At 41.8% G+C, this 16350-nt stretch overlaps 1 protein-coding gene across 1 annotated transcript in view; it reads right to left on the reverse strand.

Annotated features, from left to right (window-relative positions):
* Positions 1 to 9306, reverse strand: part of LOC139006817 (putative ATP-dependent DNA helicase DDX11-like protein 8) — a 45739-nt gene extending 36433 nt beyond the window's left edge. Inside the window, 2 exon segments of the mRNA XM_070409526.1 lie at positions 2329 to 2476; positions 9150 to 9306. Coding sequence (XP_070265627.1) covers positions 2329 to 2472 — 144 coding nt within the window. The 5' untranslated portion in view covers positions 2473 to 2476; positions 9150 to 9306.
* Positions 9307 to 16350: the final 7044 nt, after the last annotated feature.

Here is a 16350-nt window from a genome sequence, read left to right on the forward strand (position 1 = left end):
ACTTGGCAGAATGGGGGCTGAGGTTGAAGTTAGGTTTGGTTACTAAACAATAAAGAAAGCAACATTTCTCGCACACCCGACTGTGTGGTCTGAGTTTGCTGCTGCCTATAAACCGAGAAAAAGTTGTAAAATGAAGTACTAATCTCTAGGGTTTAGGTCAGACCGAGTAGTGTCACTCAGCCAGAAGTTGGCTCATGGCTGGCCAGTGCAGAGGTGGTGGCAGGAGCCTCTCCCACCTCCGTGGCAGCACTAAGAATGTCCAACTAACAGTTTAGGCCCGATACCTTGGGGGCCTAAGCCTTTAGTCGGACATCCCCCAAGGGCTCCCTGGCTGCCAGAAGGATGTTTGACTGCAAGCTTAGGCCTGATCCCCCAGGGAGTGGGCCTAAGTCGACAGGTGGACATCCCCCAAGGGGTCCTGGACTGAAAATGGGCACAGGCCGGGCTGAGGGACCCCCTGCCGAGTGCACAAATTTTTGTGCACTGAGCCTCTAGTCATAGTATAATCACTTAGCAGAGACTAAAAACAGCTAATTACATCAGGAGAGGCAAGGAAAAGGATAGTAAGAAAGCTACATCTTATCCATCACAAGGGGAAGGTACCAATCACTAAAATCCACAAATCAAGAAATAAGAGTACATAGGTTATAATTTCAAAATGTGCTATGAGAAAAGTACATTTCTTAAGAAACAGACAAAAGAATTAAAAGCACCAGCCCATCACAGCAAATTTGATAAAACTGACTTTTTAAAAAAAAAATATTTTATTGATTTTTTTAGAGAAGAAGATAGAGGGATAGAGAGTAAGAAACAATGATAAGAGAGAAACATCCATCAGTTGCCTCTTGCACACCCCCTACTGGGGATGTACCCGCAACCAAGGTACATGCCCATGACCGGAATAGAACCTGGGACCTTTCAGTCCGCAGGCTGACACTCTATCCACTGAGCCAAACCAGTCAGGGCTAAATTTGACTTTTTAAAAAATAATGTTTTCATTTATTTCAGAGAGAGAAATGGAGAGGGAGAGAGAGATAGAAACATTAATGAGAAAGAAACATCGATCAGTTTTCTTCTGCATGGCCCTACTGGGGATCAACCCACAACCCAGGCAAGTGCCCTGATCGGGAATCAAACCAGTAACCTCCTGCTACATGACACAATGCTCAACCAATGGAGCCCAATCTTGCAGGGCAATAAATTTGACTTTTAAAATAACATGCGTTATCTTTGATTGAAATTTTTATATTGCTTTAAACAAAAGAGGAGGATAAGTTCAACAATGTCAAATGTTACAGAGTGGTCAAAATAAGGGCTTGAGATATCCAGATCTATTAAACAGGTAGTCATTACTGACCCTAAAATGATTTCAGTGGGTTGGTAGGGCAATAAGTCATATTGCACTGGGTTTAAATGGAAGGTAAAAATGCTAGAATACTACTGAAAAAATACCTTTGCACATTATATTTATGACCCACATTTTGTTAATTGCAGGACTAATTCTCTCCCACTCACTACACATATATGAAAGAACAAAACGAAACAATACAGTACCCCAGTCTGCACTTTTCCTGTCCCAGGAGATCATGTCATCTCAGGAGAGAGTGACATGCTTCCATCAGCAAGTGAGAGAAAAAGAATGAGTCACTTACTTTTATTCACTCATTCCACACACCTATTAGGAGCCTCCTATGGGCCAAATGGGCCAAGTTCTGCTAGATGATAGGGACACAAAGGTGAGGACCACAAAGTCCTTATCCTCCAGGAGGTCACAGCCTAGTTGAGGGATCTTCACAGCAACACATGCATTTCACTATCACAGAGTACTTGCTATAAAAAAGTAAGTAAATTGCAAGAGAGAAGTAGGAACTGATTACCACAGCCCTAGCAACCTCAACAACCAATGTCTAATGAATCCCTCATTCCAGGCCAGGAAGAAAAAACTTAGGGGCCCTTGATTGGATCCCTCCAGCTCTCAGTAACCAAGTGCCCGGAGACTAAATCAACATGTTAAATCTGTGAATAAGCCAAAGTAATTTCTATGTTGCTCAATATCAAAGCGAGTGCCCAGAGAAGTCTTAAAAGTTTCAGTGCTATGCTTCTACTGCCATTCAAATTCTCCTTTGCCTGTAGCCTAATTTTCCTTAGAACCCGGGGTTGTGTTTAACAATTTAATAGAGGGAAGTGAGCATTACTCAGAAACGTAAACTGAGAGAACTACTTTGCCCAACTCCAAACCATGAAAACCTCTGCAGAGGCAAATAAACCTCTGACTAGTTGTAATCAGGGTCTCCCAAGAACCCTGTTGGGCCAACTGTTCATACTTACAGTGCCAGTTGGACTCTCAAATATCCCAATCTTGCCATCCTCCAACACCTGGTACAGCACTGTCATGAAGTCTTTCTGGATGGAATAGGGTGTGAAGGGAAAAGGGAAATGGATGCCACCGATCTCCTGGTTTTTATCAGCCATGATCCTAAGGGGAGAAAAATATCTGGTAGTTCTCTGATGAGCCAGGAAGAACCGGCTTGAAATCTAGAACAGTTCATAAGAGCAGTTTCAATACTGATTACGGATTTTCTCCTTAGGCTCTACATTATTTGGCAAGCAGAGATCAGGTTCTCTCCATCATGTGCATATCCCATGAAGCCACACCAAATCATGTAATCCACCCAGCGACATTTATCACAAAGGGCTCTAGAACAGTGATGGCGAACCTATGTCACCTCTGACACGCAAACTCATTTTTTTGGTTGATTTTTCTATGTTAAATGGCATTTAAATATATAAAATAAATATCAAAAATATAAGTCTTTGTTTTACTATGGTTACAAATATCAAAGAATTTCTATATGTGACACGGCACCAGAGTTAAGTTAGGGTTTTTCAAAATGCTGACACGCCGAGCTCAAAAGGTTCGCCATCACTGCTCTAGAAGAATGCAGAATACGAAAGCCCTTATACAGAAACTCCCTGCATTTCGCCTGAGGTACTTTTGCTGCCTGGATAGCCTTCTAATGCCTCCTTGAGAGGCTTGGAGATTTCCTCTCAAAGACCTGTGCCCTGGGATCAAAGATGTTGCCTGTATTCCCTTCTGCAGCAGTCTTCCCTCACTTCTGCACAGGGCGGTATGTGCATGTCAAATGCCACTTTATCCTGTTGGGAGACCTGTAAGTAAAATCATGACACACAGGCAGAGAATTACAAGTACAATTACAGTTTCTCTGACATGGCACAGGTTAATGTACAAAACCTTATTTTACAGACACCTTTAGTTTGCTTCTGAGTTCATCCTACCTTCCATTTCCAGTACAAACCAGAGCTGCCTCCAAAAAAAGTTTTGGCCTCAAGAATCAGAGCCTTTTGTCTGGCTCCTGCCCTTTTAAAACAGATCACTGGTCAGCCTACAGACATCTAAGGCATCCAGCCTAATCTCATCAGCCCTGCACTTTCTGTCCCTCCAGAGGGAATGACCAGTCTTCAATGACAGCTCAGCTCCTCAGAGAAGTCTCCCCCTTTATTTTTTTAAAAAAATATATTTTATTGATTTTTTATAGAGAGGAAGGGAGAGGGATAGAGAGTTAGAAACATCAATGCGAGAGAAATATCGATCAGCTGCCTCCTGCACACCCCCACCGGGGATGTGCCCGAAACCAAGGTACATGCCCTTGACCGGAATAGAACCTGGGACCCTTGAGTCCGCAGCAGGCCAAAGCTCTATCCATTGAGCCAAACCAGTTAGGGCAGAAGTCTCTCCCTTTAGTTGGCCACCCTACAGTGGTCAAACACCCTCCCTCCAAATACGTGTGCATGCACACACACAGGCCGCTCTATGGTCACTCTTTGATGTCATTACCCTCCATTTAATTTCTTCATAGTTTTTAGCACTCAACTCAATTCATCCAGTCCTCCCACTACAGTATAAGCTGCATAAAAGAAAGAATTTTGTCTGTCTTGTTCTTCCCTGCCCCTAGCACTCAAAATGCCAGGTGCTTTGACAACTATCAGGGATTCAATAAAAATTTGATGCATAAATAAACAGCCAGCTTGACATGGGAACTGTAGGTGGAGGTTTCTGTTCTTCAGAGGCGTGAGTGGAGGATGTCCCATAACTTAAATATCTAGTGCAAGGCCAGTTCCTTAGTAGTTTCAAACTGTTTTCATATAACCTCACAACAACCATGTGGTCAGTATTATTACTAGCTCTATTTTATAAATGAAGAAACTGACAGTCAGAAAGGTTAAGTAACTTCCCCGGCCGGTGTGGCTCAGTGGTTGAGTATTGACCTATGAACTAGGAGGTCACGGTTCAATTCCTGGTCAGAGCACATGTCTGGGTTGCAGGTTCCATCCCCAGTGGGAGGCATGCAGGAGGCAGCCTATCAATGATTCTCTCTCCCTTTCCCTTCCTCTTCGAAATCAACATAATTTTTTTTAAAAAAGAAAGGTTAAGTGACTTGCCCACAGTCATAAAACAATTGCCTGAATCCAAGATTTGAACACACATCTGCCAGACCTTCAAGCCCCTAAGCCTTGTATTTCTCCACACTCTTCTCTCAACAGGGTAAGGTGAAAATAGACTTGTTTACCAAACTTTAGAATAACAACAGGAAACAATAGAGAAAAAAAGTAATGTTTTCCCCAGCCCGTGGACTGGAAGGGTCCCAGGTTTGATTCCAGTCAAGGTCACATACGTCAGTTGCAGGCTCCTCCACGGTCCAGGCCCTGGTTGGGGCATGTGCAGGAGGCAACCAATGGATATGTTTCTCTGACATCAATATTTCTCTGTCATTCCCTCTCTCTTCTACTTACTCTCAAAATCAATAGAAAAATATTCCTGGGTGAGGATTAAAAAAAAAAAAAAAAAGGAGAAACCAAGATGGTGGCATAGGGAAACACAGGAAATTGCTGCCTCACACAACAATTTCAAAAATACAACTAAAAGACAAAACAGACATCATCCAGAACCACAGGAAGGCTGGCTGAGTGGAAATTCTACAACTAGAAGGAAAGAGAAAAGCGCACTGAAACTCAGAGGAGGTGCGGTGTGGAAGTAAAGTGCAGAGGTACAGAGGTGCACGTGGAAAGGGCTGGCAGCTGAGGACACGGTTGTCTTTTTCAATCGGGAGGGAGTCTCAAGCTCCTGACTGCTCTGAACTCCAGTTCCAGGTGAGTCTCTGGGGACCCAGACTCATACAGGACAAACTGGACTGTCTGGCATCGGTCAGAACTCGAGGGCGGCTTTCTCTCAGAAGTACTTGCAGTGATTACCGGGACAATGAGAAGCGGGGCCTCTTAGGGTAGGACTGAGAAGCAGCCATAGCTGCTTGCTCCGCCCTGTTGATCCCCAGAAACCCTGTCGCACCCAAGCTGTGTGGAGAGGCTTTTGCATATGAAAAACCTGGCCCTTTGCAATCTGAAAATTACCTAACAAACTGGGTCAGAGAGACCCTTCCAAAATAAGGCCCAAGGCCCCACAGCAGCTTGCATTGCTTCACAGCTGGGCTCCTGCTGGGTAGCCTCAGGAAGAGGCTAAATTAGCACCTCCTTAGAGATCCAAGAGTCAGTGTACTCAGGGGTCAGAGTGGGACCATCCAGATTACAACTCCTCAGATCCATAAGGGACATACTCAGGGGGCAGACTCAGTGAGCACCAAAGCCCCACTGAAGCAAGTCTTGCCCCAGAAGGGTGTCTCCAGCACAGAAGTTCTCCCACTGAAGACACAGCTGATTCTCACAGTCAATTGGCCTGGAAGTCAATTCCTCCCAGTGATACCTACAACAATCAAGGCTTAACTACAACAAGACTGTGCACAAAGCCCACAAAGGGGTGCACCAAGAGTGTCCACCTCAGGTAATTGGGGAGGCTGAACCACTGGGCCCTATAGGACAACTAGCACAGAAAGCCACTCTATCAACACAGGGAAGCATAAAAAATGTGGAGACAAAGAAACAGGTCACAAATGACAGAAATGGAGGAAAGCAAACTATTGGACATGGAGTTCAAAACCACACTTTTAAGGTTTTTCAAGAATTTTCTAGAAATCACCAATAAACTTAGTGAGAACCTCAAGAAATCTAGTGAGACCCTCGAGGTTATAAAAAAGACCAACTAGAAATTAAGCATACACTGACTGAAATAAAGAATATTATACAGAGTTCCAACAGCAGAGTAGAAGATCGCAAGAATCAAGTCAAAGATTTGAAATGCGAAGAAGCAAAAAACACCCAACCGGAAAAGCAAAATGAAAAAAAGAATCCGAAAATACGAAGATAGTGTAAGGAGCCTCTCGGACAGCTACAAGTGTACCAATATCAGAATTATAGGGGTGCCAGAAGATGAGAGAGAGCAAGATATTGAAAACCTATTTGAAGAAATAATGACAGAAAACTTCCCCTACCTGGTGAAAGAAATAGACTTACAAGTCCAGGAAGTGCAGAGAACCCCAAACAAAAGGAATCCAAAGAGGACCACACCAACACACATCATAATTAAAATGCCAAGAGCAAAAGACAAAGAGAGAATCTTAAAAGCAGCAAGAGAAAGAGACTCAATTACCTACAAGGGAATACCCATACGACTGTCAGCTGATTTCTCAACAGAAACTTTGCAGGCCAGAAGGGAGTGGGAAGAAATATTCAAAGTGATGGATACCAAGAACCTACAACCAAGAGTACTTTATCCAGCAAAGCTATCATTCAGAATTGAAGGTCAAATAAAGAGCTTCACAGATAAGGAAAAACTAAAGGAGTTCATCACCACCAAACCAGTATTATATGAAATGCTGAAAGGTATCCCTTAAGAAGAGGAAGAAGAAGAAAAAGGTAAAGATACAAATTATGAACAACAAATACGCATCTATCAACAAGTGAATCTAAGAATCAAGTGAATAAATAATCTGCTGAACAGAATGAACTGGTGATTATAATAGAATCAGGGACATAGAAAGGGAATGGACTGACTATGCTTGGGGGGGAAAGGAGTGTGGGGGGTGCAGGAAGAGACTGGACAAAAATCGTACACCTATGAATGAGGACAGTGGCGGGGAGGGGGGTAAGGGGAGAGGGTAGGGTGGGAACCGGGTGGAGGGGAGCTATGGGGGGAAAAAAGAGGAACAACTGTAATAATCTGAACAATAAAGATTTAATAAAAATTAAAAAAAGAAGAAGCAGTAATTATTTCACTCCCCATGGACGGTAATCATAGATTTCATTATTCCAGAAACGGCACAAGCTAAGTCAGAAGTTAAAGAAGGGTTTAGATAAACCCACAAATAGTAGATACACTATGCGCACTTTAAGAATGCTTAGTGTAGCTTTTTCTGACCTCTTCAGATTGGCTGCCTGAAGGACAACCATGATCTCCCACACAAGTTCTCCCTAGAATTCCCCACCAGTGCTAAGGCACAAACCTCATGCTCATTAAATGAGGTAGTAAGAGGTTATGTGAAAGTGTTCATTTTCTTCAGTCTTCAATTATCACTTGTTATTTACTTGGGGATAAACTATTGCTACTAACTGAACTGTGTCCCACCCTCCCTCAAATTCATGTGTTAAAGCCCTAACCCCCAACATGAGACTCTATTTTATTTGGAGGAAGGGCTTTTAGGAGGCAATTAACATAAAATGAAAAGGGTAATTAAGATTAAATTAAGGCATAACAGTGGGCGTAATCCTTATTAAGATTGGTGGCCTTCTAGGAGTAAGAGAGCTCTCTTTCTCTCTCTTTTTTTAAAATATATTTTATTGATTTTTTACAGAGAGGAAGGGAGAAGGAAAGAGAGTTAGAAACATCGATGACAGAGAAACATCAATCAGCCGCCTCCTGAACACTCCCTCCTGGGTATGCGCCCACAACCAAGATACATGCCCTTGACCGGAATTGAACCTGGGACCCTTGAGTCCGCAGGCTGACGCTCTATCCAATGAGCCAAACCGGTTACGGCAGAGAGCTCTCTTTTTACCAGCCACGTGAGGACAAGTACTAGTAAGAAGGGGACCAATCTTCTGCAAGACAGAAAAAGGGTCCTGGGCAGGGAACAGAATGGCTGGGACCTTAATCTTCGACTTCCCAGCTTCTAGAACTGTAAGGAAAAAGAAAAAAAAAAGAAAAGAACTCTGGCCCTGGCCAGTGTGCCAAGTGGTTAGAGCATCAGCTTGCAGATCCAAGGTTCCTGGTCAAGGGTACCTGGGGTGCAAGTTCCCCAGCCCTGGTAGGGGCGGGAGGCAACCAATCTATGTTTCTCTCCCACGATGTTTCTCTCCGCCCCCCCCTCCTACTTCCTTTCCACTCTCTCTAGAAATCAATGGGGAAATATCCTCAGGTGAGAATTAAAATACAACAAAAACAAACAAACAAAATACTCTGTTGTTTAAGCCACCCAATGTATGGCGTTTTGTTATGGCAGCCAGAGAAGACAGAAACAATTTAAAAGCACAATCCCCATTTTAAGCCCCTAAAATGCTTTAACTTCACACACCTGGGAGACAACACAGCCACAAAAGAAAACCTTTTCTGCACCTACAGTTAATCCAGGCACAGCACCAGCGGGGCTGCAATGCTCCCACAGCAGGGGACATGGCCCGGCCTCCCACCTCCATCCTCAGAGCTCTCACATCCTGTAGGAAAAACCTGCTACTTGGTGTTTTTTCCACTTTTCATTGCACATCCTCCAACAATCTGGTCAATTCCATTCAACCGAACCCTCTTGACTGGACCCCACTCCACCTTGCTTTTCTGAAGGGCAGAGCCATTAACGGTATGGGCTCTGAGGTCAGGCTTCTAAATTTGGGACCCCAGCTGTATTCTTGCCTAAGTTAATAGCCCTAACCCTCAGTTTCCCCGCGCGTAAAGGAGAGACAGATAAAACTGCATATCCATAAGGCTGCAGTGACCACTAAATAAGTAATTTATAAAAAGCGGTTAGCACAGATGGGTTACTGAAGTCCCTGGTGCGTGTTAGTTATTATTACTCCAAAGCACCACTCCAATTCAACTGCAGATCCCGCCCTCACTCACCTCCCATTCGCCCTTGCACAGGTTTCTCGCCTATCAATCACACGTTAGCTCCGCCCCTCCAAGTCGCGAAGGTTTTTCCCGCTCCCGACGCCCCCCGCCCCTCCGCAAACAGCCACTGGTTAGCACTTACACCGGAGGACGTCCTTTCTCATGTAGGTTCTCCTGTCCTTAGCTTTGTTACCACGCGACACCGTGACCACTCTCTTCCCGGGCGAGACAGCTTCGCTTCAGGACAGGCGGCTGAGGTATGAGAGATAAGGTCGCGGAGCTTAAAAGCCTGGCTGCGCCCCGTCCCCAGAGGAGCGTGCAGCGCTGCCACGCCCCGCGCCACTGCGCGTGCTCACTTGGGGACGTGGGCGTGGTCTCTTTTTGCACCACTGCGCTTGCGCGGCTGGCTCAGGGCGGGACTGTTTCCTGGCGGTAGGGAAGCTGCAGGTGATGGACCCTGGGCCAGCCTTTCTAACCACACACAGCCTTTGGGCTTAATGCCAACCTGCGACCTCCCTCGCGGTCCTGCCCGGTGCAGGATGTGTGATCCTCCCCGTATTGGCGCAGATGTTCTAACCTCCACAGATGATTGGCTTGAAGAAATGGGCTCATATTTACCAAGCACTGCTGGCAAAAAGGCTAGCAGAGAATTGAGAAACCAGTATTCTGATTCTCCCTCTTGCCAGGCCTTAATATGTGAACGTGTTATTTCTACCTCTGAATGAACAGTACTCGCCTCAACTGGGCTGTACAGGAACTTGGACGTCTTTTTTTTCCAATTTCAGTTGTCATGCAATATGATATTAGTTTCAGGAGTACAACAATACTGACTGGACATTTATGTAACTTACCTAGTGATCACACAATTAAATGTAGTACCCATCTGACACCATACTTACCTATTATAATGTTATTGACTTTCCTGTATGCTCTACTTTACTTCCTCTTGACTGTTTTTATGACTGGCAATTTTTTAAATATATATTTTTATAGATTTCAGAGAGGAAAGGGGAGGGAGAGAGACAAAAACATCAATGATGAGAATCATTGATTGGCTGTCTCCTGAACACCCACTACTGGGGATCACCCACAACCTAGGCATGTGCCCTGACTGGGAATCAAAGCTGGGACTCTGAGTCCAAGGGTGGATGCTCTATCCACTGAGCCAGACCACATAGGGCTATAACTGTCAATTTGTACTTAATTTCTTCACCTTTTCCCTGAACCCCCTTCCATCTGGCAATCAACAATTTGTTCTCTATGTGATTTTGTTTCGGTTTTGCTTGTTCGTTTGTTTTGTAAATTCCCCAAATGAATGAAATCCTTTGTTGTTTGTCTTATTTCACTTAGAATAATACCCTCTCAGCCTATCCGTGTTGTTGCAAGTGGCAAGATTTCATTCCTTTTTATGATTAATATTCCATTATATATGTACCACATCTTTATTCATTCTTTATCAATCTATGGATGGACACTTAGGCTGCTTCCATCTCTTGGTTCTTGTAATAATGGTGCAATGAACATAGGGCTGCATATATCTTTTCAAATTAGTGTCTTGGATTCCTTTAGATAAATATCCAGAAGTGGATTTTTTGGTAATAAAGTAGTTCTATTTTAAATTTTTTTGAGGACCCTCACTAGTGTTTTCTACAGTGGCTGCACCAATTTACAATCTCACCAACAGTGCACAAGGATTCCCTTTTCTACATCATTGCCAACATTTGTCTTTTGATTTAATGATGATAGCCATTCTGACAGGGGTGAGGAGATATCTCATTGTGGTTTTAAATTTAATTATTTTGCTTTCCCCGATGATTCATGATGTTGAGCATCTTTTCATATGTCTAATAGCCATATGTATGTCCTCTTTGGATAAGTGTCTAATCGGGTCCATTGCACATTTTTAAATTGGTTTGTTTGGGGATATTTTATTGTTTTATTGCTTAAAGTATTACAAAGAGTATTACATATGTCTCCTTTTTTCCCTGCCCTTAACAATCACCCGGCCTCCCCACCCCCGAGTATCTTAAGTCCATTGGTTATGCTTATATGCATGCATACAAGTCCTTCGGTTGAACTCTTACCCCCCACCCCCTCTCCCGCCCCTCAACCCTTCCCGGCTTTCCCGCTGTAGTTTGACAGTCTGTTCGAGGCAGCTCTGCCTCTGTATCTATTTTTGTTCATAAGTTTATAATGGTCTTTATTATCCATGAGTGAGTGAGATCATGTGGTGTTTTCCTTCATTGACTGGCTTATTTCTCTTAGCATAATGTTCTCCAATTCCATCCATGCCGTTGCAAATGGTAAGAGTTTCTTCTTTTTTACAGCAGCATAGTATTCCATCGTGTAGATGTACCACAGTTTTCTAATCCATTCATCTGCTGATGGGCACTAAGGCTGTTTCCAAATCTTAGCTATGGTGAATTGTGCTGCTATGAACATAGGGGTGCATATATCCTTTCTGATTGGTGTTTCTGGTTTCTTGGGATATATTCCTAGAAGTGGGATCACAGGGTCAAATGGGAGTTCCATTTTTAGTTTTCTGAGGAAACTCTGTACTGTCTTCCATAGTGGCTGCACCAGTCTGCATTCCCACCAGCAGTGCAGGAGTGTTCCTTTTTCTCCACATCCTGTCCAGCACTTGTCCTTTGTGGATTTGCTGATGATAGCCATTCTGACAGGTGTGAGATGGTACCTCATTGTTGTTTTGATTTGCATCTCTTGGATGATTAGTGACTTTGAGCTAGTTTTCATATGTCTCTTGGCTCTCTGAATGTCCTCTTTTGAAAAGTGTCTATTTAGGTCCTTTGCCCATTTTTTGATTGGATTGTTTATTTTCCTTTTGTTAAGTTGTATGAGTTCCCTATAAATTTTGTATATTAGGCCCTTATCAGATATAACATTGGCAAATATGTTTTCCCACGCAGTGGGCTTGATTGTTGTTGGTTTCTTTTGCTGTGCAGAAGCTTTTTATTTTGATTTAGTCCCATTTGTTTATTTTCTCTTTAGTTTCCAATGCCCTAGGAGCTGTATCGGTGAAGAAATTGCTTCGGCATATGTCTGAGATTTTGTTGCCTTTGGATTCTTCTAGTATTTTTATGGTTTCCCGTCGTATATATATGTCTTTTATCCATTTTGAGTTTATTGTTGTGTATGGTGTAAGTTGGTGGTCTAGTTTCATTTTCTTGCATGTATCTGTCCAATTTTCCCAACACCATTTATTGAAAAGACTATCTTGACTCATTGAATGTTCTTGCCTCCTTTGTCAAATATTAAGTGAGCATATTGGTTCGGGCTGATTTCTGGGCTCTCTATTCTATTCCATTGATCTATATGTCTTTTCTTGTGCCAATACCAGGCAGTTTTGAGAACAGTGCCTTTGTAATACAGCTTGATATCTGGTATTGAGATCCTACCTACTTTGTTCTTTCTCAGGATCGCTGCAGGTATTCGGGGTCTTCTTTTATTCCAGATGAATTTTTGGAGAGTTCATTCTAGGCCTGTGAAATATGCCGTTGGTATTTTGATGGGAAGTGCGTTGAATTTATAGATTGCTTTGGGTAGCATGGACATTTTAATGATGTTGATTCTACCAATACAAGAACATGGTATGTTCTTCAATCTGTTTATGTCTTCCTTTATCTCTTTTTTCAACATCCTGTAGTTTTCTGAGTAGAGGTCTTTTACCTCCTTAGTTAAGTTTATTCCTAGGTATCTTAATTTTTTTGGTGTGATGGTAAATGGGATTTTTTTTTAGTCTCTCTTTCTGTAAGTTCACTATTGGTCTATAGAAATGCCATAGATTTCTTGGTGTTAATTTTGTATCCTGCTACATTGCCGAATTCATTTATTAAGTCTAATAGTTTTTTGATGGAGTCTTTAGGGTTTTTTATGTATAATATCATGTCATCTGTAAATAAGGACAGTTTTACTTCTTCTTTTCCAATTTGGATGCCTTTTATTTCTTCTTCTTGTCTAATTGCAATGGCTAATACTTCCAGTACTGTATCGAACAGGAGTGATGAGAGTGGGCATCCCTGTCTTGTTCCTGTTCTTAGGGGAAATGGTGTTAGTTTTGCCCATTGAGTATGATGTTGGCTGTGGGTTTGTCATATATGGCTTTTATTATGTTGAGGTATGATCCTTCTATTTCCACCTTGCTGAGAGTTTTTATCAAAAATGGGTGTTGGATTTGTCGAAAGCTTTTTCTGCATCAATTGATATGACTATGTGGTTTTTTTCTTTCAATTTCTTTATGTGGTGTATAACGTTTATTGATTTTCGGATATTGTACCATCCTTGCATTCCTGGGATAAATCCTACTTGGTCATGGTGTATGATCTTTCTGATATACTGGTGGATCAGATTTGCTAAGATTTTGTTGAGGATTTTGGCATCTATGTTTGTGAGGGATATTGGCCTATAATTCTCTTTCATTGTGCTGTCTTTGTCTGTTTTTTGGCATGAGGGTGATGCTGGCTTCATAGAATGAGCTTGGAAGTGTTCCTTCCTCTTGGATTTTTTGTTGTAGTCTGAGGAGGATAGTTTTTAGTTCTTCCTTGAATGTTTGGTAAAACTCCCCTGTGAAGCCGTCTGGTCCTGGGCTTTTGTTTGCTGGAAGCTTTTTGATGACTGCTTCAATTTCTTCCATAGTTATTGGCCTGCTGAGATTTTTAGATTCTTCCTGATTGAGTTTTGGAATGTTGTATTTTTCTAGGAATATGTCCATTTCCTCCAGGTAGTCTTGTTTGTTGGAGTAGCGTTGTCCATAGTATTTTTTAACAATCATTTGTATTTCTGTGGGGTCTCTTGTTATTTCACCTCTATAATTTCTGATTTTGTGTATTTGGGTCCTCTCTCTTTGCTTCTTGGTGAGCCTGGCTAGAGGTTTGTCAATCTTGTTTATCCTTTCAGAGAACCAGCTCTTGGTTTCATTGATTTTCTGTATTGTTTTTTTTTTTGGTCTCTATGTCATTTATTTCTGCTCTAATCTTTATTATCTCCTTCCTTCTGCTCACTCTGGGGTTTTCTTGTTGCCCTCTCTCTAAGTCTTTGAGATGTAGAATTAGATGATTTACTACCCTTTTTTCTTGTTTTTTTGAGATAGGCCTGTAGAGCTATAAACTTCCCTCTCAGGACTGCTTTCATTGTGTCCCATATGTATTGGATTGTTGTGTTTTCATTGTCATTAGTGTCCAGGATGTTTTTAATTTCTTCTTTGATCTCATTGGTAACCCAATAAATATTTAATAACATGCTATTCAGCTTCAAAGTGTTTGAGTATTTTGGGTTGTTTTTATTGTAGTTTATTTCTAATATTATGCCATCATGGTCTGAGAAGATGCTTTTTATGATTTTAATCTTCTTGAATTTTGGGAGACTTTGTTTGTCACCCAATATGTGGGCTATTTTTGAATATGTCCTATGAGCACTTGAGTAGAATGTATATTCCGTGGCTTTGGGGTGAAGTGTTCTGATGATGTCTATTAAGTCCGTCTGATCTAGTGAGTCATTTAGGATTGCTGTTTCTTTGCTGATTGTTTGTCTAGAGGATTTATCCAGTGATGTCAGTGGTGTATTGAAGTCCCCTACTATGATTATATTGTTGTCAATCTCTCCTTTGATATCTTCCAGGAGTCTTTTTTATGTATTTGGGTGCTCCTGCATTGGGTGCATATATGTTTACCAGGGTTATCTCTTCTTGTTGTATTGATCCTTTTAGTATTATGAAGTGGCCTTCCTTATCTCTTGTTATGGCCTTCATTTTGAGGTCTATTTTGTCTGATATAAGTATTGCTACCCCAGCTTTCTTTTCATTTCCATTTGCCTGAAAGATATTTTTCCATCCCTTCACTTTCAGTCCGTGTGAGTCTCTTCTTCTTAGGTGGGTCTCTTGTAGACAACAGATGTATGGGTCATGTTTTTTTATCCATTCAGCCACTCGATGTCTTTTGGTTGGAGCATTTAGTCTGTTTACGTTTGAAGTTATTATTGAAAGGTACTTGTTTGTAGCCATTTCTTTTTTTGTGTCGCTGTTTTTTTTCTTAGCTTTTTATTTCTTCTTTTTACACCAGTCGCTTTAGCATTTCTTGCATTGCTGGCTTGGTGGTGATAAACTCCCTTAGCCTTTTTTTGTCTGTGAAGCTTCTTATTCCCCCTTCAATTCTGAATGATAGCCTTGCTGAATAGAGTATTCTTGGATTCAGTCCTTTGTTTTGCATCACTTTGTAAATTTCTGTCCATTCTTTTCTGGCCTGGTGTGTTTCTGTTGAGAAATCATTTGATAATCTAATGGGAGATCCCTTGTATGTAACTTTCCGTTTCTCTCTTGCAGCCTTTAAGATTCTCTTTTTGTCCTGAATATTTGCCATGGTAATTATGATGTGTCTTGGTGTGGGTCTTTTGGGTTCACCTTGTTTGGGGCTCTCTGTGCTTGTGTGACCTTTTTCTTCCCCACCTCAGGGAAGTTTTCAGATATTATTTCTTTGAATAGGTTTTCTAATCCTTGTTCCTCTTTCTGTTGTTCTGGCACCCCTATTATTTGTATGTTGTTTCGTTTCATGTTGTCCCATAGCTCCCTTAGGCTCTCCTCCTGTCTTTTAATTTTTTTCTCCAATTGCAGTTCAGTTTGGGTGTGTTTTGCTTCCTTATCTTCTAATTCACTAATTAGGTCCTCCGCTTCTCCTAGTCTACTATTGAACCTTTCAATGGTGTTTTTTATTGCAGCTATATCACTGTTCATTTCTTTTTGGTTCTTACCTAAGTTATTGATTTTTTCATCCATTTCTTTTGGATTCTTACATAAGGTATTGATTTTTTTTTAATCTTTATTGTTCAGATTATTACATTTGTTCCTCTTTTTTCCCCCCATAACTCCCCTCCTTCCAGCTCCCACCCCACCCTCCACCCTCACTCCCCACCCACTGAGTTCATCCATAGGTGCATGATTTTTGTCCAGTCACTTCCCGCATCTCCCACACCCCTTTTCCCCCAAGAATAGTCAGTCCATTCCCTTTCTATGTCCCTGATTCATTATAGTCACCAGTTCATTCTGTACATCAGGTTATTTATTCACTCGATTCTTAGATTCATTTGTTGATAGATGCATATTTGTTGTTCATAATTTGTATCTTTACCTTTTTTCTTCTTCTTCCTCTTCTTAAAGGATACCTTTCAGCATTTCATATAATACTGGTTTGGCGGTGATGAACTCCTTTAGTTTTTCCTTATCTGTGAAGCTCTTTATCTGACCTTCAATTCTGAATGATAGCTTTGCTGGATAAAGTAATCTTGGTTGTAGGTTCTTGGTATTCAGCACTTTGAATATTTCTTGCCATTCCCTT

Source organism: Myotis yumanensis, unplaced genomic scaffold (assembly GCF_028538775.1).
Source record: "Myotis yumanensis isolate MYYU_CA2020_CCGP unplaced genomic scaffold, mMyoYum1.0.hap1 SCAF_3, whole genome shotgun sequence".
In the NCBI taxonomy this organism is placed as follows: domain Eukaryota; kingdom Metazoa; phylum Chordata; class Mammalia; order Chiroptera; family Vespertilionidae; genus Myotis; species Myotis yumanensis.